Below are 24,759 nucleotides of genomic sequence, written 5' to 3'. Positions count from 1 at the left end.
TACATTGAGTCATTTAACCTTTAATTTTTCCTACGATTCACGAACAATTGTGTGTAAATAAAAATGTAAGTATATATAAATATAAATATAATTATATGTAATATTTTTGAATAAATAAAATACCCATTTATCAATTGGAATTAAAAGCGTAGAGTTATAAACAAAATAATTAAGTAGTTATAAATATATATATAAATAGATATAGGAAATTATTATAAATCTATATAATTATAGCTATAAAGGATTTCTATTAATAACTGTTATGTTGGAATATTTGTAAAACGTATGAAGATTTAAAAATTCAATAGATGTATTCATGTAATATATGATCTAAATTATAATATAAATATAGTAAATGTAATTATAAGTTTAATTGTAATTATTATATGATTATTATTATTACATTCATTATTGATATTAGTATCAATATTATTAAAGTTATAATACTGAAAATTGTTACACCTAATTTATTAATATCATTATTTTTGTTACATTTACTATTATCCTTATTGTTATTATCATTTATTATTATTAATACTACCAAATTTATTGTTACTAGATTTATTAATTGCTAATACTATTTTATATGAAATTAAATGGTAAAATTCGGTTTCCTATCTCATTCATGCTGTAGAAAATTGTGACAACCAATCGAATATCTTGACATTACAATCCAAGAATTTAGATACATACAGATTACTTATATAGATACATATACAAGTATATAAATATATAAACACATTATATATGTATATGAATACAGAATAGAATGGATCCAGTTGCAATCGTTTTCAAACTAAAAGCAATATATTTTTCTGTCTAAAAGTAGTACAATTGGATTCCATGTTTATCACTAGATAACAAAATCGGTTAACTATTCTTATCTGCTTTTTATTCTCTTTCTGTACCTGACTGAGGTATTTCTGTGACCCTCTTTAATATAAAATAATAAAATCAGTCAACATGGTGAGTAACCCTTCGATTACTCCATCATCATTATCAATTGACAGCAATCAGTTCTATTACATGAAGAAATAAAGCAAATATAAAAGGAACCCATCACTCGCCACCCTCATCCTCTTCACTCAACCACCATCGAATACCACAACACCATCCACAGCCCACTGTACTGCCACCATCATCACCAAGCTACTATCATTCGAAGACCTTCACCATCATTATACCTGCAACATAATCGAGCACACTGCAACTAATATGGTACGTTTCCTATTTCTGGTGAACAAAACAGCAGACTATCCTTAATCACCATCATACACATCTATCTATATCTTTCATTTACATATATACATTATATACATAAGAAACACCTAAAGAAATTAAAAATTACCTCTTCCACAACCACCTTATACCACCACGATCACCATTCCATCATCACTTAGACTGCTAATGTTACCTGGTTCTGTTTCAACTGGAATCAAAACAGTCACCATATCTTTTTGATTGTTTCTTCTTCGTGAACCTCAAAACCATCACAAACACTAATTCTTTAAACTTTACCTGCTACTACCTTGTTTCTGTTTCATGATAGAACTACCTGCAATCAACACACACCAACATATTAACAATCGTTTCCTCTACAAATTTCTGCTGTATTCTATTTTAAATACGAACAACCACAGACCACCACTAACAACTAACAATTTAAAATATCACTTGTCATCATCGATTGCTACATATATACTTCTATTCAACAATCAACACAATGATATAATACAAAACCTGAAACTACTACTTTTGTTATGAAGATAAAGAATCGATTACCTGCTATGCCGATTCTTCTGTTTCAATTAACAACATCTTCTAGCTCGATTTATTGGGTTGATGCTTTAATCAATCCACTCCTGCTCCCATCCTGTCGACAGACATCATCAACGGATTAATAAAGACGATTGAATGAGGATGATGACGATTAGGGTAGATGGTGATGAGTTAACAATGATGATGATGAATGGATGGCCCGTTATACCCTGATGATGGTTGATTGATCGATTGATCAATTAACCGATCGAAGAACCGAAGACCAAGAACCCTAATTTATTCTGCCTGTTGCTCTGCACCTCGATCTGTTTTTTTTAACCCTAATAACTCGCGTGATTCCCTTTAATTAGGTTTAAATAAATAAAATTATTATTATTATTATTATTATTATTATTATTATTATTATTATTATTAGAGTTATCACTATTTTTATTATTTTTATTATTATTATTATTATTATTATTTATGTGTATTACTATTATTTTTATCAAATTTCTATTATTAACATTAAAAATTATTATATTTAGCATTATTATTATTATTGATATATCAAATGAAGATTTTATACATAAAAATATATATATATATATATATATATATATATATATATATATATATATATATATATATATATATATATATATATATATATATATATATATATATATATATATATATATTATAAAACCTAATCATATTAATACTTTTGTAATAGATGTTAATTATTTATATAAATATAAATATATCTAATTAAATTATTAATAAAACACATGATATAAAATAACAACTAAAATCTCTAATAATTTACATAATTATATATTTTGTTCGATTACAAGTATATGTATTAATATATATATATAAATGAAATAGGTTCGTGAATCCGAGGCCAACCCTACTTTGTTCTGTTGTTCAATGTCGTCATATGTATTTTTACTACAAAACACATAATGGTGAGTTTCATTTGCTCCCTTTTTAAATGCTTTTGCAATATATATTTTTGGGACTGAGAATACATGCGCTGTTTTTATAACTGTTTTACGAAATAGACACAAGTACTTGAAAATTACATTCTATGGTTGGATTATCGAATCGAATATGCCCCTATATAGTCTGGTAATCTAAGAATTAGGGAACATACACCCTAATTGACGCGAATCCTAAAGATAGATCTATCGGGCCCAACAAGCCCCATCCAAAGTATCGGATGCTTTAGTACTTCGAAATTAATATCATGTCCGATGGAGGATCCCGGAATGATGGGGATATTCTTATATGTATATTGTGAATGTCGGTTACCAGGTGTTCAATCCATATGAATGATTTTTGTCTCTATGCATGGGACGTATGTTTATGAGAAATGGAAATATGAAATCTTGTAGTCTATTAAAATTATGAAATGATTATTTATGATAAACTAATGAGCTCACCAACCTTTTGGTTGACACTTGAAAGCATGTTTATTCTCAGGTATGAAATAAGTCTTCCGCTGTGCATTTGTTCATCTTAGAGATATTACTTGGAGTCATTCATGACATATTTCAAAAGACGTTGCATTCGAGTCGTTGAGTTCATCAAGATTATTATTAAGTCAATTATAGTTAGATATATTATAAAATGGTATGCACGCCGTCAACTTTCGATGTAATGAAAGATTGTCTTTTCAAAAACGAATGCAATGTTTGTAAAATGTATCATATAGAGGTCAAGTACCTCGTGATGTAATCAACTGTTGTGGATCGTTTATAATCGATATGGACTTCGTCCGGATGGATTAGGACAGGTCTTCATAGGTGATACATTTGAAACATGTCTAGTTAATCTTGAACGAATGCTTATTAGATGCGAACAATCAAATTTAGTACTTAATTGGGAGAAATGCCATTTCATGGTTAAAGAAAGCATCGTTCTTGGAGACAAAATTTCAAAGGAAGGAATTGAAGTAGATAGAGCTAAAGTAGATGTAATTGCTAAACTTCCACATCCCACCAATGTTAGAGGAGTTAGGAGTGTTCTAGGGCATGCCGGTTTTTACCGACATTTTATAAAAGATTTTTCTAAAATTGCCACTCCTATGAATAAACTCCTTAAAAAGGATGCTCCATTCATCTTTTCAGATGAATGCATCAAATCTTTTAATATTCTTAAAGAAAAACTTACTAATGCGCCGATCATGATAACTCCAAATTGGAATCTACCATTTGAACTTATGTGCGATGCAAGTGATTTTGCAATGGGAGCCGTTTTAGGACAAAGGATTGAAAAACGATTTTAACCTATCTATTACGCTAGTAAGACGTTACAAGGAGCACAAACGAATTACACAACTACTGAAAAAGAACTTCTTGCTATTGTCTTTGCTTTTGACAAATTTCGTTCATATCTCGTTCTAACTAAAACGGTGGTCTATACTGACCATTCTGCTCTTAGATACCTATTTTCGAAACAAGATGCCAAACCACGATTAATCCGTTGGATCTTACTCTTACAAGAGTTCGATATTGAAATCCGAGACAAAAACGGAGCAGAAAATCTCGCAGCTGATCATCTTTCTCGTCTTGAAAATTCTGAATTAGAAGTTCTAAATGAATCGGCTATACAAGATAACTTTCCTAATGAATATATTTTGAAGATCGATTATAATGAAATTCCATGGTTTGCAGACTATGCAAACTACTTAGTATGTGGATTCCTTGAAAAAGGGTTGTCGTACCAAAAACGAAAGAAATTCTTTAGTGATATAAAACACTATTTCTGGGAAGATCCACATTTGTTTAAAAGTTGTCCCGATGGAGTAATACGCCGATGCGTATTCGGAGATGAAGCTAGTCAAATCTTAAACCATTGTCACACACGACCAACATGAGGGCATTATGGGCCTCAACTCACAGCAAGAAAAGTCTATGACGCTGGATTCTATTGGCCTACAATTTTCAAAGATGCACACCTTCTTTGCAGATCCCGTGATGCATATCAAAGGGCCGGAAAAATAAATCAACGTGATAAAATGCCACAAAATGTCATTCAAGTATGTGAAGTATTTGACATTTGGGGTATTGACTTTATGGGTCCATTTCCAAAATCTCATAATAATCTCTAGATTCTCGTTGCCATTGATTATGTATCTAAATGGGCGGAAGCACAAGCTCTCCCAACTAACGATGCACGAGTTGTAGTCAATTTTTTAAAACGTCTTTTTGCAAGGTTCGGAACAACGAAAGCTTTAATAAGTGATCGGGGGTACTCATTTTTGTAATAATCAACTTGATAAAGTTCTTAAAAGATATGGAGTAACTCATAAGATCTCAATCGCTTATCATCCACAAACAAGTGGACAAGTTGAAAATACCAATCGAGCATTAAAACGTATTTTAGAAAAAACTGTAGGATCAAATCCGAAGGAATGGTCCATGAAATTGGAGGATGCACTCTGGGCTTTTAGAACAGCCTACAAAACTCCAATTGGAACCACACCTTTTAAACTCGTTTACGGAAAAGCATGTCACCTTCCAGTAGAAAATGAGCACAAAGCATTTTGGGCTTTGAAGACATGTAATCTTGATTTACATGAAGCCGGACGTCTACGGTTAAGTCAACTAAACGAATTAGAAGAATTAAGACATGAAGCATACGAAAATTCGTTAATCTATAAAGAAAGAACGAAGAAATGGCATGATAAAAGAATCAGAAGTTCAAAAGAATTTAAGGAAGGAGACGGAGTCATTCTTTTCAATTCGTGATTCAAGCTATTTCCTGGAAAATTGAAATCAAGATGGTTTGGACCATTCATAGTCAAAAGAGTTTTCCCGTACAGAACAGTAGAATTAATAAATTCAAATGAGATTGAATTTAAAGTTAATAGTCACAGAGTTAAACATTACATAAATAATCCAATGGAAGTTGAAGATGAAGTTAATCACAATTTCGATACCACAGCTAACTAAGTGTGGGAAGTTTCGAATCTTTTTAGGGTAATATATATTTCTGTTAGAGTTAGATATTCTGTTTTCGTGTAGTTTCCGGGAATGGAATCCGAATGGTCTTTCCCTAGCATACCCTAAAGAACTAGTCTTCTCCCTGCATTCTGAATTTTTATTTTTTTAGGTTTTACGAGATGAAGAATTCCTTTGATTTGAACCATGGTCTATAACTACACGCTATGATTACTAAACGTAATGATGACACACTTCCGAGTGAAGTGGTATCCTTCATAAGAGCCAAAATGGACGAAGTAAGGAGAGAACTCAGGAACAATCATAATAAAATACATTTTGGTAAAGGAAAATCAAAATCCGCAGCAAAAAGAAGAGCACGACACCTTGAAAGATGTCATAAATGCGGAAAATGGTCACACGAAGGTAAATGTTCAAACAATCAAACATATTCAAATACCGAATTTGTTACTCTATGCAGAGAAGGACCGTTCATATGTTTAGAAGAAAAGATATTGAAGAATCGAGGTTACACTTATGTAGCTATGAAAAACCAAATCACACGACTCTCCTATGAGTCGGATAAAGCAGGTCTCTGAGAATTCTTTCTCACAGGTAAGTATGTACAGTTTTTATTTTTGTTTTTATTTATTGCTTTTAACCTTTTGATAATAAACGCTGAATCGTTCGCTATAAAGTATTAAATTGGTATTCAATAAAATTAGGTATGCGAAACCGAAATTATTGATATCATACAAAAAATTTATTACATCACTGCGAAATTTACCGTTTATTCTTAAGGTATAAATATCTTTAATCAATCAATCCAAAATATTTCAGAAATTCGTCAGGAGTAAAACTAGGTAATATAGCCGAAATTACTTTACCCAAAAGAGGGGCGTATATTTTTGATAATATTTGATTGATTAAAGTGGGATAAAAGACCAAAAAGATTTTTAATTTTAATTTTTACCTTGTTTTTAAAATTAATATATAATAAAATTTTTAAAATCAATATATTTAAGTTTTTAAATATTTTAAAAATTAATATTTTTAATATAAGTTTGTAAAATTAATGTATAAAAATATTAATGATATTTATATGAATTTTTAATTTTATGTATTTTAAAATTAAGTTTGGTGTGAATTTAAAAACAAAAATTTACTTTATTTGATTAAGTTAAAAATTTGATATATAAAATTCGTCGTGAGTTGAAGACTAGGTCGTTGAACCGAAATTGCTTTACCCGAGGGCGGGACGAGAAATTTTGTTATCATTATTTTTAATCTTATTGATTTAAAGTATGCCAAAAAAATTAAAAAACCCAAAAATCTTTGCTTTTAAAACAACCGCTTTAAAAACGACAAATTTTAAATTGTATCGAGGGACGGACTAGGTAAACATACCGAAACTACCTAAAGTAAAAGGAAACAAAATTTTAAAAAAATTATTCATTTAAATTGTTTTAATAAATAAAGATTTTATTAAAAAAAATTATAATAAAAATATTATGTATGTTTGTAGTTTATCTTATGTACAAAACAGGGTAAAACAGCGCATTTTCAAAGACTGGCATTAAGTTCAGCAAAAGCAACTAATTTTGACGACAAGATGCAAAATATATGTGAAATAACAACTGCAGGAATGAACAAATGATGTGCACCCTTTATCATTCAACATAAACAACAATACGTTTGGAAACTTTGGTAAAATTTAATCATTTTTCTACGCTAATCACCCTCAATAATTTAAATTGTTACTGATTTCTTGCAAATGAGGGCATTGCAAGATCTTAAGTGTGGGAAGGGGCTAAATTCTTTCAGATTTTTAAAATTTTAAATTTAAACACTTGGTTACCATTAAAAATACTAGTAACGCAGTAGTTGTATTAGAATCTAGTGCTCTCTGATAATAAAGAACAGCCCTAGTCTTATATACTGACTACCTAATTCTAGTAAAAAATTTCAAAAATTTCAAATAAATGAACTCAAAATCATGTTTATACATATTTATGAACAATAAAAATAGGTGTTAACGCCGAAATTATTATTTCCTCGGAAAGGACATAAATTGAGAAACAACCCAAAATGCTTGAATTCATTTAAAATGGAATAGAGGAAAATAAAAAGGCAAAGAAAGGAAAATAAAAGCCAAGTGTGGGAAAAATTTACCAAGTTATTTAGAACATATATCACATATTTTTGTACAAATAATTGAATATACTTTTGTTTTGGACAATTTTGTCAGTTTTACCCGATTTCTTATAATATATTTGAAAGAAATGTGCCACTTGATTTAAAAGGAAGTAAAGTTTTCCGAGAAAAAGACACGCGCTTCTTGATTTAGGTCAGGAAGTTGTCGTCCAGACCAGTTGTAGAGTCTACGAAAAACCTTGAAAAGTTTTCTCAAAAATCAGCTGAAAATCTACGGACCTCAGCATCAAACAGGGTCGCCAAGTGGTCAGACTTATCCTAACCATGAGAGGATCTGTCTCGTACAATGGGGGGCACCATGCAAATTAGCTTATAAGACTAATGAATCAGATCCCCAGAAAGGATAATCTCCTTAAAGATCAAAAATCAGCTTTTAAGACTGATATTACTCAATCCTTGAGATTGACCTTAAAGATTGAGAATTCAAACTCATGGAATTCGATGATATCTAAACTCGAGCTTGAACGATAAAATATTTTGATCAAAATTACAAACCAATTTGTTTTCTGAAAACCCATTTTCAATGCGTTCATTACCATTGAACGTAAAATCCTATAAATTCACCTGGAATTCATTAGGTCACCTGAACCAAATCGGGTGTCAACCGTAAGAATGGTGGTTGCATAGCATGGTCGAAGACAGGACCTTGTGCCAGACCGAAAAACTATAGGGTGATCTTTACTATTGCTCCTACAAAGGATAGTAATTGCATCCGACACGATATAGACTATAATCAAAAGCATGTCACGGGACATTGCCTTAACAGTTGCTTGTTCAATGCTTTCCTTTACAACCGGACGGTAGTTTACCGAAAGGTAATATACGGAGCAAGTAAACTGGACGTGTTGCTTTCCCAATACAAGGTTAGCAAGTGGGTGACACAAAACTGCAAGTTTTGAGCTAAAATTTTCAAATCTGAAACCCACAAAACCCACAAAAACATTTTGCAAACACCGGTGAAGGGTTATTCCGGAAAACTTATCTAGGGTAAAAGCTAGATTGAATTTTCAAAAGATCAAATGTTTTCATATAGATCCAATTTCCTTAAAGGATCTAAATTTTCATAGTCACGTGGGACTGTAAACCACAATGTTACTACTATTGTTCATACCGCCGTATAGAAATCACTGATGTACAAAATGTGAAGAATAAAGAAGTGATTCTAGTATTTTTATTTCAATACTATATTGCTTGAGGACAAGCAACACTCAAGTGTGAGAATATTTGATAATGCTAAAAACGAACATATATTTCATAGCATTATCCCTCAAGAAAGACAAGCTTTTAGTTACAATTGTTCTATTTACAAGTGATATTCGTTTAAATAATAAAAGGTGAAGACAAAAGACAGATTCGACGAATTGAAGATGCAAATGACCAAAAAGCTAAAAAGTACAAAGTACAATCAAAGTGGTTCAAATTATTGATGAGAAACGTCTAAAAATTACAAGAGTACAAGCCGTGAAACACAAAGTACAAGATATTAAATTGTGCGAAAAGGCGTTCGAAAATCCGGAACCGAGACATGAACCAACTTCCAGCGCACGATGCAACGGACAAAAAAAGTCAACTATGCACAAGAATATAATATAATATATAATTAATTATATATATTATTATATATTATATTTTTCTGCAGCCCACGTTTTGGAACTAATATGTGAGCTGGATTCCAGACCTCCGCACTCGCGGAGCTTTAAAGAAGAAGACCTCCGCACTCGCGAAGCTCAACAGTGAAACGTGGGCCTATAAAAGGCCGCGCATTCTGATCGATTTTATCCATCCTTTTTCAATCTCTCTCTCAAGAGATATATATATATATATATATATATATATATATATATATATATATATATATATATATATATATATATATATATATATATATATATATATATATATTATAATTTTAATTTTAATTTAAGTTTAATAATAATAAGTTTATAGTGGCGAATGTTTTAAGTTTGTAAGTCGAAATTCTGTCCGTGTAACGCTACGCTATTATTACTCATTGTAAGTTATGTTCAATCTTTTTAAATTAATGTCTCGTAGCTAAGTTATTATTATGCTTATTTAAATTGAAGTAATCATGATGTTGGGCTAAATATTAAAGACGGGGTTATTGGACTTTGTGCCATAATTGGGGTTTGGACAAAAGACCGACACTTGTGGAAATTAGACTATGGGCTATTAATGGGCTTTATATTTGTTTAATTGAATGATAGTTCGTTAATTTAATATAAAGATTTACAATTGGACGTACCTATAAATAACCATATACACTCGATCGGACACGATGGGTGGGATATTTAAAAGTACTAATAATCGTTCATTTGACCGGATACGGGAATAGATTAATAATCAATGGACTCATTAAAACAGGGGTGAATTATATACAAGGACACTTGGCGTAATTGTTAACAAAGTATTAAAACCTTGGGTTACACGCAGTCGATATCCTGGTGTAATTATTAAACAGAGTATTAAGACCTTGTTACAGTTTAAGTCCCCAATTAGTTGGAATATTTGACTTCGGGTATAAGGATAATTTGACGAGGACACTCTGTAGCGACCCGACCAAATCGTCATTGACGGCGCCGACTACTTAGGTCCCGTTACGTGGTCGTAGTCCCTATATGAGACTCGTTTGACCAAAATTACGTCGCATTCATTTGAAAAGTACAAGACTTACAAAGTTTAGTTTACCAAACGGTTCGACAACAAGTTTAAGTTTACAAAAGTATAAAGTATAAATGAAATAACTTGCGACATAATTAGTTGAAAATCACGGTTGCTATAAATAGTGTAAGTATGTAAACATTTGTTTGAATCCAAAGGTGCTATCACTAGCGTATGCATGTATGTATGCTTGACTCCAAGCAAGAAATCAGAGTGTATGCATGTATGCTTGACTCCAAGCAAGTATAAGTGTATGCGAAAGCATGTATCAAATAGCCATGTATGAACCTGAGAAAACATGTAGAAAACTGTCAACGAAAAACGTTGGTGAGATCATAAATGTATTTGTAAAAGTATGTTTTTGAATCACAAGGTTTAGTATCAAGCATATACATCTCTAAAGATGTGTTTGTATCAAAAAGTATACATCTCAAAAGATGTTATTTGTAAACCATAAGATTTTGTATAAAGTGAATATCAAGCGTATACATCCCAAAAGATGTTGTCTGTATCACGAGCACCTAATTACCAAAACTTAACTGAATCTTACCTCTGCATAATAGTGTTAGAACCTACACTATACACCGAAAATACGTTTCATCCGTCAGACGAGGGTTCGTCAAACCCGTATGGCCACACAACATAAGTTCTCGCTCACACCCTACAAGTGTAACTAATGGTAAATGGACTTGAGGATTTTTGTTCTAACTCGTAGGTATCTTTGCTCTTGTATTCGTATTTGTGTTCAAAGTATGAAAGTATAAACCGTATAAAATGTATATAAAGTATATGTTTCTCAGCCCACGATTTAAAGTATAAAAGTATTTGTAAAGGTGGGACTATGATCTCACCTCGAGTGCACGAGTATAAAAGTACTTCACAAAGTAAACGTGTGCATGAAAGTTGCTTAGCCTTGACCTAAACAAGTAAGTTGTATCAATTAACCGGTTACGACACAAGGTCGGGTGAAATGTGTTCAATTAGTCCTATGGCTCGTTACGACTCGAATAAATAGCATGTGAATCACGTTATCAAGTTTCATGCAAGAATCAAGTATAAAATAAGATTAGAACGATTGCATAAGTGTTTTGTTAAGTTTGACTAAAAGTCAAACTTGGTCAAAGTCAACGAAAAAGTCAACGGGGTCGGGTCGGGTCCCGAACTATTTTTCTAAGCTTAGAAATCATATATGAGCATATTGTCCAAGTTTCATGTTGATCGGGGGTGCTTAGCATACTTAGAATTAAGCGAAAATTGACATTTTTGGGCAGTCTGCCTCAGATGCGCCGCATCTGCATCTGTTTCAGCAATTCTGGGGCAGTTTTCACTTATACGATTTCAACTTCAAACGATCATAACTTTTGACTCGTTAACATTCAAAACACGTATCTTATATCATTGGAAAGGTAATTTAAAGAGGAATACAACTAAACACATTTCATGAATCAGTTCCATCATTAACAACAATGAAAACCTCAATAAATGATCGTTAAATGTTCAAAATCGAAGTTTCGAGTTCATAAAGCGCATTTCTTGACTCGGGAATCCAATTTACACATACGATACGCCGTTTTGAAGGTAATGAAACATACAATACAACTAAACACTTATCAACAACGTTTCATGGCATTCAAGTCATCAAAAGTCCATTTTAAGAGCTATCAAACCCTAATCAAAACTCACAAAATCAATATTCATGTGTTTGAAGTTTTCTTAACCAACCTATACATCAAAACGAAGCTAGTGATACTAGTAACACGATTAAAACATGAACTTTAACAATTTAACAACATTTAATCACCCAAAACTCAAGATTAAGCACACCCATTTCAAATGTTCAAACTAGTTACTCAAAACAACAAATCGAGCAAACAAAACATGTATTCATGCTAGACACGAGCCATATATACTAACTAACACCATTTCAAGTATATAAAACGAATTTAGAGAAATCTAGTGTTTTAGAAACGTTACCTAAATGAGATGAAGTTGGTACCAAAATGTAGAGGATGAAGAGAGGATCACGAATATGTAATTTGTTTTGTGATGAACTTCCTTGATTGAATTTAGATGATAAATCTTTGATGTTGGGGTTTGAAAGAAAATATGGAAGTAGCAATAATGAGGGAGGTGGAATGGATGGAGGAGAAGGCCACTTTGACTATTTGACCTAGTCAAATTTTTGCCCACTTGGCAAGTTTAGTCCCTCAAGTTTCAAAGCGGGTGCGAGAATTAACCGAGCGAATATTTTTAAAACGCTAGAGTAAATGAGTGATGTTATAATTAAATAACGAGAATATTATGAACGTTAGTTAACGAAAGACACGGATTTAGATAACAAAAGGTATTATCTAAAAAAAAAAGACGGTGTTAAAATAAATTTAACGAAAAAACGCGGGATGTTACACACTCGCACTTTATATTTATGACTGATGGACTGTTATGGACAAAAACCAGATAGACATATCGAATAATCCAGGACAAAGGACAATTAACCCATGGTAATAAATTAAAATCAACACGTCAAACATCATGATTACGGAAGTTTAAATAAGCATAATTCCTTTATTTTATATCTCATCGCACTTTTATTTATCGTCATTTTATTTATAGCACTTTAAATTATCGCACTTTAATTATCGTTATTTACTTTACGCTTTAAATTAAGTTATAATTATTTTTAATATTTTACATTAGGTTTTAACTGCGACTTAAATTTTAAAATCGATAAACCGGTCATTAAACGATAAAAACCCCCTTTATAATAATAATACTACTTATATATATATATATTTATATATTTACAAATTTAGTTTTAAAAATATAGCGTTAAACTTGGCTAGCTCCCTGTGGAACGAACCGGACTTACTAAAAACTACACTACTGTACGATTAGGTACACTGCCTATAAGTGTTGTAGCAAGGTTTAGGTATATCCACTCTATAAATAAATAAATAACTTGTGTAAAATTGTAACGTATTTAATAGTATTTCGTAGTAAAAATATAACTATTTCGTACCCCTTCGCTTTAACATCATATATATCTTTATTTAATATACATAAATCAGTTTTTAAATACACATTGCAAGTTATTTATGAATAATTAATATTCCAACGTATTGTATGTATATATATATATATATATATATATATATATATATATATATATATATATATATATATATATATATATATATATATTTACAAATAGATGTTCGTGAATCGTCGGTCAATAGTCAAAGGTTAACTGAATATATAACATTAGTTCAAAAAGTTTGAGAATCAATATTACAGACTTTGCTTATCATGTCGGAAACATATAAAGATTAAGTTTAAATTTGGTCGGAAATTTCTGGGTTGTCACAGTATATGATCACCATCCATCGCAACGGCAACTAAATTTGTCCCCGAGTACCCTGCCTTCAAATGCGCACCATCGACGATGATTATCGGGCGTCAATGTTGAAAAAATGATCGAACCTCCATGTTAAAAAAGGTAATAATTTATAACTTATAATAAGTTAAATTATAAGTTAATAAGTTAAATTGGTTATCGATACTTACAAATACTCCAAGGGAATAGTAATACATCAAAAATATATCTTCTTTGTCGGTGACCAAATTACTTACGCTTCCCTGGGTTATGGATCCTAATGTTATATAGGTAAATGGGGAACATTCGGAACGAGTCATCACCACTGCCACGAAGCATTTGTAATGTATGACATTTAGCCCTCCATGCTTGATTGTAAGATATGCTGACACCGAACTGATTGCGTATATCCGCACGTATATCGTTTGCTTAATATTCTCGGTTGCAGACTTGAACGAATCCACAAGCATACTACCCAACACCTTTTTGGTTGCATATTTATTGTTTCCCATAATTAGTGTGCGTGAGCATGTGTGTACTTCATGCAATTTCTTTACCATAAAGTTTTCAGTGTGTCGTATTTTGTAAGCACTACATTTCCACTCACAGTTTGGCAACACACATTTAGTGGTGTATCGAGATTTTTCTAACTTTACATGCTTAATTTGGAAGTTTTCTTCAAGGCATGTTGTAAATAGATTGTTTATAAACTCGGCCTTGTTCAAAAACGTTTGACGAACTTTAATTTAATCTGATACCCTATACGTGCTAGGTGTTTGTGTCGTAAATTCGGGCTCTTGCCCTTGCTGACTCAAAAGAGGTGGCATAATTCAGAATAAATCTTGCTTTTCTTCTTCATATTGATCTTCTCCGTCTCTGTCATTTTCTCCATCTGAATCACTAGATGCGACAACAGATATCTCAAACGGGTGGTCTCCTTCTTTAATTCTACATACGTTTTCAACACCATAGTTAAATATATCAAACTCTTCTGTGTTTGGAGGTGACATTTCAGGCTGTTCCACTTCTAAATTGTTATTATGGAGGTTTGGTTTGGTGTCTTGTTTTCGTAAGTTTGGTGGTTTTAGTAGCTGTGTTTCTTGGTTTCGTTTTGGTTGGTGTGTTTCTGAGTTTCGTTGTGGATGGTTTGTTTCGTAGTTTCGTTGTGGCTGTTTTGTTTCTGAGTTTCGTTGTGGCTGATGCATTCGTACTCTCTCAACAATATAAATATCAATAGGAGCATTTGCGATTGCGTATTGTAAAAACTCTTGAAAGTCTTCATAATCATCCGTAATATCAAAAACATGGTTATTAAAAATGTATCTCATTAAAACAGGTACATTAGGTGGCATTTTAATTTTTTTAAGAATATTTTTTAATAATATTCTCCGATTCATTGATTTTATGAGCGCAATTGTGAGTTTTAACCGAATTATAAAACATTGTAGGGGCAAATACGTGGTTATGTTGTTAATATACTCAAAAGAACCCCAACAACATATATGAACAACAAATTTATCTTCATTAACACAAATTATAAATGCTTAAATTAGTGAAAAAATGCTTAAAAGTGTACTTTAAGCTGCCTATAATCTCTGAAATTAATTTGGAATGAGTTGTTATGAGACTATGATTTAAATGTTCCAGGGTCATTCTATATATAGATCAATTTTATCCATAAAAATCTATAAAATCTAATGAAATCCTATCTTGAAAAACCTATCCTGATGAGATAAGGACGCAAGGACGTAAGGAAGCAAGTACGCAAAGTCACTTGTGCCTGCATGTGCTCAAGTGCAAATTGTCATAATTTTTTTTTTTTTTTTTTTTTTTTTTTTTTGCTCTAGTGCAAGGGATTGGATGGTTTGGCCATTTTGATAATAAACCCGTATATTAAACGGATGCCTTCTGATGCTGTTTTTTGCTTTGGAATGTCGTTTTGTGCTTCGTAAATAATACATACAGTACACACTTGCTTAGACCATGGCCCACCTAGAAAGAGGTAGTCCATTTACGTTTACTAGAATTTTGGGCCAGTTGGCCTACCCATAGTTACTAGTTATATAGTAATTCTTGATCGATACCCTACTGATAGCTACTAAAAAATCAGCCGCTAATTCTCCGGTGTCGTTTGAAGAATTGGTGGGTAAAATAAGAGGAGCTACGTTTATTACGTAATTTTCTAAATACTTTTCTCATTGTTAGGGTTAATTTGATGATTTTGAATGATGTGCGAAGCCTATTATGTTACCACTTGATAACCTAATTAATTATATTATTATTATTGATAGGGTTAGGGTTATAAACTGTTTGTGCTATCGGATTGAGTTTAGTTGTTTGAAACTATGATGACTTCATCCTGCAAGAATTCGAGTTTAGCAGCTGCAACTAACAACAAGGAGGCTATGGTGATGAATTACCTTCCTGACGATGTTTTGCGTAACGACATATTCATTAGGTTACCTGCAAAACAATTAGCTCTATTGAGATCCCTTTCTAAAACCTGGAATTGTGCTTTATCTGGCTCTTCTTTTATTAAATCTCATCTTCATCATTCATTAATCCACAACAAATACGACGACAATCAGACTGATATTATCGCCTTCTACTTTGCATACCTTGATGACATGTCAGGTACATATTTCACACTAAATGCCTCTCGATCCCCCATCTATCAGGATCACTGCAATTATATAAAACTCTCACTATATGGATTCAATCATGTTATTGGTTCCGTTAACGGCTTAATATGCTTTTCGAACTACAATGATGTTGTTCACCTGTGGAACCCTTGCCTCTCTTCTACCTTAATAACTATCTCCGATAGTAATAATACTCCAAGTATTTACAAAAGGTGCTTGCATCATTCTGATTTCAGATTCGGGTATGATCCCAAAACTGACGATTACAAGGTTGTCCACGTTAAATGCTATTATAAGATGACACCACAACAAATGATTTATGAATGGCTTTCAGTAAAAGTATATAGTGTTAGAAAGGCTTGTTGGGGATCAATTACGGCAAAGTTTCCACTCAACATTACACATATCAATGGAAAACTTGTTCTCGGAGATGGATATATTGGCCGTGTCCATTGGCTTTGCGACGTTGATCATCCCAACATCAAGAATATAAAAAAAGAAACAATAGTGGCATTTGACTTGAGTGCTGAAACTTTCAGTGAGATTTCACTTCCACCAGATTTTGTCAAGTGTACACGTCAGCGGACTAATGTTTTGGGGGTTTTGTTTGAAAAGCTTTGTGTGATATCATGCATTCATGGGGGTGATTGTGAGGTGTGGATAATGGAAGAGTATGGGGTGGCTACTTCATGGGTCAAACGTATATTTTCACGCTTTTCTAATCTTGATATCGATGCAGTTGGATTCTCATTACGTGGCGACCTCCTAATTAGATCTGGTGATCATTGTCTATCTTTGTACGATCCAAACACTGACCAAGTTAAGTTAATACACATATGATTGATAAAGAAACAGGTTACAGCGCTTTTGTTGACTACGTTGACAGCCTTGTTTGGGTAGCACCTGGTAAGAGTGTCAGCAAGCAGATTGAAAATTGAAAACCAGTAATACTTGGAAGGTGAATTATTATCAAAAGTATCAGAGGAAGTTTTATCTTTATTAATTTTATATATTATATGTTTTGTACTTAATATCTACTTGGTTCAAACAAGTTTTCATGGTTGCTGATTATCTTTTGTTCAATTATATATGTATTTTGTTGATGTTGATATTCTGGTTTAAATCATGTTATTATATACTATATATAATGAACTACTAAGTTTATATTCTGGTTTAATTTATATTCTGGACCTTCTGGTTTAGTTAACATTCTCTTTGGGATTTTTCCACGCATAAATAACATTCTCTTCTGGTTTAGTTGACATTGTAAGGTATGAGTTCTAAGATTCATTCTGGGTTTATTTGGATACCTTCTCTTTTATGGTAACCAAAATATATAAGAGTGGGCATTTAGTATATATACTATGTCATATAAATGTTATTATTCCTTTCAGTTGTTGCAATTATACACTTGAAGACACTAATAATGACATCACTGAGATGCAAAAGTTGTGCTTACAACTCTCTGGCTAAAATTATCAGCAGTCAAATGAAATCATTGCCCGAAGTTATCAATCAGTTCAAAAGTTCTGTTCTTTCTAACATTTATGAACCTATGAGATATGTCCTGGTGTCAAAGATTATTATTTTTCGTAGGTTTATTTTTTTTAGGGTTCAAATAGTTCGTACCAAATTATATTACGGAGTATAAGTCATGAGACCATATACACCAATTTGAATTTGAACCTGACAAAAAGTTTGTGTGTGTGGGGGTTTACAAGTGAATTTAAGCACACTTTACTGTCGATTAGTATTATAAACTGTTCTATGACTGCACGAGTGTTGCCCAAACAAATCATATAGATGATGCAATCAATAAATCAGTTCGCTTGTATCATTCAACTACTAGTGTCTAATAAGTCAATGGTATTTAGAAATTAAAATCGTTAATGGTTGCATTAGCCTTGGCTATCAGTGGGAAGCATGTTTTAAATTTGGTGCAAGAGATGTGTTTGGGTTGCTAATTTTTTATGCAGTTGATTCTTGATAGATATCTCATCAATTTTCATTGAGGTAATAATAGGCAACCCGGCTGGTTCTAACGGGTCAAACACTTACGGGTCAGAACAAGATCTTTAAATTGAGTCAGGTTGGGTAGACAGCCATTATGTTACTTTGCCATACTTACGAAAATGACTCTGAATGTGTTATGCATATATATAACCACTTATTGGGACCGTTGGTTGGACTAATTGACCTTATATCCATTTCATTTTAAGCTTTTTTTCTTGTCATTCTGTAACATCCTAAATTTTTAGAAGATGTTACTTAATTATTGATGTTGTTAGTTAATATTAGTATGTTAGAAAAAGGACTTGGTTAAAAGAAAAGGACCTTAGGTGCAAGACTTTGTGTTGGGCAGGGCTAAAAGTGTAAATATGGTTAAATAACACCTCTTACAAATCTAGACAGCCCCATTTATTCCTAAAAGCTGAAAGAAAAAAAAATAGAGTATGTATGTATTGAATTGTTGAATAGGTTGAATACTCGGAATATTGGCTTGTGGATTGTTGTGCATTGAACTTGGTTGTGAATAAATTGCTTGCGGCTAAGGTGAGTTCATAGTATATATGTGTATGTATGTATTCGATTAATTGGGGTGGCTCTAGTGTGTCGAGACACACTAGAGTATAATTTGTGGTGACTCTAGTGTCTAACTAGAGTATAATTTGTGGTACTGTAAATTGTGGTGACTCTAGTGTCTAACTAGAGTATAATCGTGGTGGCTCTATAGAGTATGAATGTAATTGATATTTTAGAAGCAAGTTATGTTGTTTGTTGGAATTTGAAACGGGTCAAATGTTAACTTGGTCGAAAACAGAAAATTAGTACTTGGTGGTGCGCTTTGCGCACATGTTAGTAAAAAAAAAAAACGTCATTTTCCGAGAGTCGGGTTGTGGTCGTTTCACATTCTAATAGCTAGATGTAAAATATAATGAGTTGACTAATTTATGAATGATCCTAAATTGCCAGTTTTGGTGATGTAAAATATAACAAGTTACTACATGTTACTGAAAGAATTAGATAATTAAGACACAAATTGCAGAATCATTTGTACTTGTTGTATACGGAGTAGTAATAATTTCATGTTTGGTTCAAGGTGTTCCTTTTTCTTTGTGTTGGTTCTTATCTTTCTTGTTTGGTTGTGAAGAACACAATAGTAAAAATGATAATATGTTTCTTGAAGAGTTTAAATATGTCGTCCAAAGACTTCAACTAGACTCGCATCAAGTCGACGGATGACCATATATATATATATATATATATATAACCGGGTTTACTCCTACAAGTATTTCTCTTCCAAATTCTTACCGCAGGCTTTTCCACTGCAAAAGTTTACAATGGCTTGATAAATATGCTTCAGAACTTTAGTAAAGTTCTTGCAACTAGGAGTTATAAACAGCTAACCACCTTTTCATCATATATGCACATCTTTCGCTTAGTTGTCTTATTTACAAGGGCGGATGTACTCTATATTCAGTGGTAGCACGGGCTACCACTGAAATACGCGATGTAGTGAAAAATTTTCGGGGTTTTTAACTAATGATACCACTGGATAGTGTAATTTTTTGTGTGTGACACCACCGGATAGTGTAATTTTTTTTTTTTAATTTTTAACTAGTGATACCAGTAAGTATGAAACCTAGATCCGCCGCTGCTTATTTACATGGTTATCATGTTATAAAATTCTTGCAACTAGGAGTTATAAACAGTTTAACACCGGCTTCTAATGACGTGTTAATCAGTTGTCAAATGACACAATGACTTACATAGATATCATGTTATAGAAATGCCGTCAACAAATACATACAACAGTGAAAGTTCGATATTTATAAAAGATCAAAAGGAAGTAAGGCATATAGGTCAGTATAGTACATTCCCACTCACTAATCCTTAAATTTCATATTTTTTTAACTTATAATCCGTTTGAAGAAAAGATAACAATGTACGTTTAAGTTAAAAGGTTGACTATGTTGATGTCTTAACAAGAGGTCAATGTTCAAACTAGCAATTTATCTTGGGTCATGGAAAAAGTCCGAAATAATGAGATAACAAGATTTTTTGTGTAACTAGGTTAGTAGCCCGCGCTTCGCGGCGGGTTTTTGAACGGCCATAAAGTTAACATTTTAAATACTCATATATTAAGAATGAACATCATAGGAAACTATGATGTATTCATATGTTGTATTTCCACACGTTTCCATATGGGACCAACTATTGCGGCTAGGCGGCATTTCCAAATCAAATTCTAAAGATGTACACTTTGAACTCCATAGCGAACGTAGAGTCCATTTATTATCCAAAAAGAATGGATTCCATTAACAAAACATTGCTGTGCTGGTTAATCTGTTTCTTGATGCTGCAGGTAGCAGAAGAAGCGGCAGCAAAATTAACAGCTAAATGCCAAAAACATATATATCCATAAGAACCACGTTAAAAAGCAACTGTAAATACCAACAACAAATATGCAACAATCTATGTTAAGGGTAGTCCTTAAACATTTGCATAATATATACTAAAATACATAAAAACGAAATAAGAAACATGTATTCACCTGACAACGTTGTAAACACTAACTGCATAAGGAAACGACGGTAAAAAAGTTGAGCATATGTTAAAATACAATGCAAATTTAGATAATATGGAATTAGTAATGTATATAAATATCTAGATATTAAAATGTAAAAGAAATATCTAGATATTAATATATATATGAAGAAAAATCTAGATGTTAAAATGAAAAAAATCTAGATATTTTTATGTGTTAAAAATATCTAGATATTTATCCATGGAAAAATCTAGTGTGTAGAAGTTTCCATAGAGTAGTATAAATATGGGTGTTGATTTCATTTGTGAGTAAGGTGTGAGTAAGTGAAGTGTGAAGTAGAAAAGAAGTAAGAAGTGAAGAAGAGTTAGAAGTAGAAGTTGTGAAGAAATAAGAGTGTGAGTTGAGTCCATAATATTGTAATTGTTTCTTTGTATTAATAAAAGTGTTCTTTGTTAAGTTTCCCGGTTAAGCCTTAGTTCGTGTTTGAGTTCTTAGTGCACTTGTGTTATTTTTATTATATGGCCGGCTCTGCCGCCTAAGTGATACATGGTCGGTTATACCGCCTGAATGATATATGGTCGACACTGTCGCCTAAATACTATTGTGCACTAAGGATTCATAAAATTAAAGGCTAACCAACGTCAAAGTGTTGGTCTAGTGAGTGAGTATAACCTAGGTCCTCTATAGTGGGTGTGTTGGGCTCGTCGAAGCTTCCAACAATTGGTATCAGAGCGGGTCGTTCGGGACCAGTTCTAGTGGAGGTACTCATCGGTAAACGTTGGACGTTTACATCGTCTTGTTAACACCAAGGCCCTAAGGGAGATTCTTTCAGAGCACAGTTAGGAACTGTGAAAGCTCATCGGTCAAGGACCAAGTTTATTAGACGTTGGGCGTCATGATGGCAGATCTTGCAAGTACGAGCAGCGGAATCATGAGTCTCAATAACCACAACTACGGTTATTGGCGGACTTGCATAGAATCCTACCTACAAGGACATGATTTATGGGAAATAGTTGCTGGTAGTGACACAACGCCTTCACCGAAAGAAAATGCCGAAGCCTTGAGAAAATGGAACATCAAGGCCGGGAAGGCTTTATTTATATTGAAGACTACAATCGAGGAGGATCTATTGGAGCACATCCGTGACGAGAAAACACCAAAGGCAGCTTGGGAAACTTTTGAAAAGTTGTTTTCAAAGAAGAATGAAGCACTTCTCCAGCTCTTGGAAAATGAGCTTGCGGGTATCTCACAAGGAAGTCTATCTATTTCTCAATATTTCACCTAGGTGAAATCTATTTGTCGTGAGATATCTCAACTTGCTCCTGAAGAGAAAGTGGGTGATGCAAGGATGAAGAGAATTATCATCCACGGCTTAAGATCCGAGTATAATGGATTTATAGCCGCTGTGAGAGGATGGCCTACTCAACCATCATTAATAGAGCTGGAGAATCTATTGGTTAATCAAGAGGCATTAGCCAAGCAGATGAATGAAGTAACCATAAAAGACGGAGAAGATGCACTTTTCACCAATAAGAAGAAAGCAACATCTCGAAGACAAGAGGCGATGAAAGAAAGTAAGACATATGGGTGGAAGGGTCACCCAAAATCAAAAGGCAACGCTTCAGGGGGAGCTCAACAAGGAAGAAGAGATCATCGCCAACAATACAGGGAAAATGATAAGAGAAAGAATGGTGAATGCTTCAATTGTGGCAAGAAGGGTCATTTTGCACGAGATTGTAGATTCCCCAGAAGGCGAACTTTCGAAGGAAATGTGTCCGCCGCAAGAGATGAGAAGAAAGAGGTCACATTCGAAGCAACCATTAATGAGGAAACATGGGATGCAGAAGCTGGACTCTCTGTTGAAGCTGACATACATGATCAAGCTCTTACAACAACTTTAAAGTTAAAAATAAACTACAAATATGATTGGATCATCTATTCTGGGTGCTCAAATCATATGACCAACGATGGGACAAAGCTGCAAGAAATGGAGGATTACAAAGGAAAGAGAGTCGTGTTGACAGCCGACAATTCAAGGTTATCTATTTCTCACATTGGAAAGACAATAATTCCAAATGAAGGCGGCTCTCATAAGCTCCAACTCGAGAAGGTGTATCTTGTCCCTGGCCTAAAGAAGAATTTACTGTCAGTACCACAATAGACAGCAGAAGGGAATTATGTGCTCTTTAGACCAGAAGATGTGTCCGTATTCAAGAGAGTGAAGGTGGTTGGCAATCCAATTATACAAGGAAGAAGAATAGAGTTGGTCTATGTACTATCTGCTGAAACTGCATATGTGGATAAGACTCAAAAAAATGAGACGGCTGATCTTTGGCATGAACGTCTTGGGCATGTGGGCTACAACAAGTTAAAGGAGATGATGGTAAAACACATAGTAAATGGGCTTCCTCAAATTAATATCCAAACAGATACAATATGTGCTGGATGTCAATTTGGCAAAGCTCACCAATTGCCATTTAAGGAGTCAGCGCATCAGTCCAAGACACCACTAGAGCTCATACACTCAGATGTCTTCGGCCCAGTGAAACAAACATCACTTGGAGGTATGAAGTATATGGTGACATTCATTGATGACTTCTCAAGGTATGTATGGGTTTACTTCATGAAGGAAAAGTCGGAGACTTTTCAGAAGTTTAAAGAGTTCAAGAACAAGGTAGAAAGTGAGCTCAATACTAAGATTCTATGCTTACGCACAGATAATGGAGGAGAATATTTATCAACCGAGTTCAATATCTATCTTGAGAAGCACAAGATCAGAAGGCAATTAACTTGCCCCAATACTCCACAGCAGAATGGAGTGGCGGAACGCAAGAATTGCCACCTTGCCGAAACTTGTCGAAGTATGCTTCATGGTAAGAATGTACCAGGTAGATTTTGGGCCGAATGTATGAGGACGGCGTCGTACGTGATTAACAGACTCCCACAAACAAAGTTGGGGTATATTTCACCTTATGAAAAATTATGGAAGATCAAGCAAACCGTCAACCATTTCAAGGTTTTTGGATGTGTATGTTACGTCTTCGTACCAGATCATCTACGAAGCAAATTTGATAAGAAGGCAATTCGGTGCATTTTTGTCGGTTATGATGAATCAAGAAAAGGATGGAGATGTTGTGATCCAAATACTGGAAAGTGTCATACTTCAAGAAATGTGGTATTTGATGAAGCCTCTTCATGGTGGTCACCTCAAAAGATAGAGCTTCCAGAATCTCATGGATTAGAAGAAGTTCCAAAAGAGAAAGAAGAACATAAAGAGCACATATCGGATCCAATTAAAGAAGGAGATGGATCGTACTCTAAGGAAACGAGTCCATGGAAAACTGGGGTACATCAATCTACATCCGAAGAGGTTCGTCCAAGCCAAATAGATGCCGAGGAGCATGTGCAAGAATTACGGAGATCAACAAGGCCGAGGCAACCTAATCCGAGGTATGCCAATGCTGCTCATGTGGATGAATCAATACCTATTGAGCCTTCTACTTATGAAGAAGCAGCACAAAGTCAAGAATGGCAGAAAGTGATGGAAGAAGAAATTAATGCACTAAAAGAAAATCAGACATGGAGTTTAGTTCC

The 24,759-nt window shown here is 33.3% G+C and overlaps 1 protein-coding gene across 1 annotated transcript; it reads left to right on the top strand.

Moving 5' to 3' along the window:
- The first annotated feature begins 16,019 nt into the window (after positions 1-16,019).
- Positions 16,020-17,726, top strand: LOC139853361 (F-box/kelch-repeat protein At3g06240-like). Its single transcript, XM_071842748.1, has 2 exons — positions 16,020-16,148; positions 16,266-17,726. Exon 2 carries the CDS (start codon positions 16,320-16,322, stop codon positions 17,454-17,456), a length of 1,137 nt encoding a protein of 378 aa, XP_071698849.1. The 5' UTR covers positions 16,020-16,148; positions 16,266-16,319; the 3' UTR covers positions 17,457-17,726.
- The last annotated feature ends 7,033 nt before the right edge of the window (positions 17,727-24,759 follow it).

Source organism: Rutidosis leptorrhynchoides, chromosome 6 (assembly GCF_046630445.1).
Source record: "Rutidosis leptorrhynchoides isolate AG116_Rl617_1_P2 chromosome 6, CSIRO_AGI_Rlap_v1, whole genome shotgun sequence".
Classification (NCBI taxonomy): Eukaryota; Viridiplantae; Streptophyta; class Magnoliopsida; order Asterales; family Asteraceae; genus Rutidosis; species Rutidosis leptorrhynchoides.
The sequence above is the reverse complement of the archived record's forward strand: the minus strand, read 5'-3'. Positions and strand labels throughout refer to the sequence as shown.

Coding starts and splice junctions, on each gene's coding strand:
- LOC139853361 (XM_071842748.1), top strand. CDS start 16,320: ATGATGACTTCATCCTGCAAGAATTCGAGTTTAGCAGCTGCAACTAAC.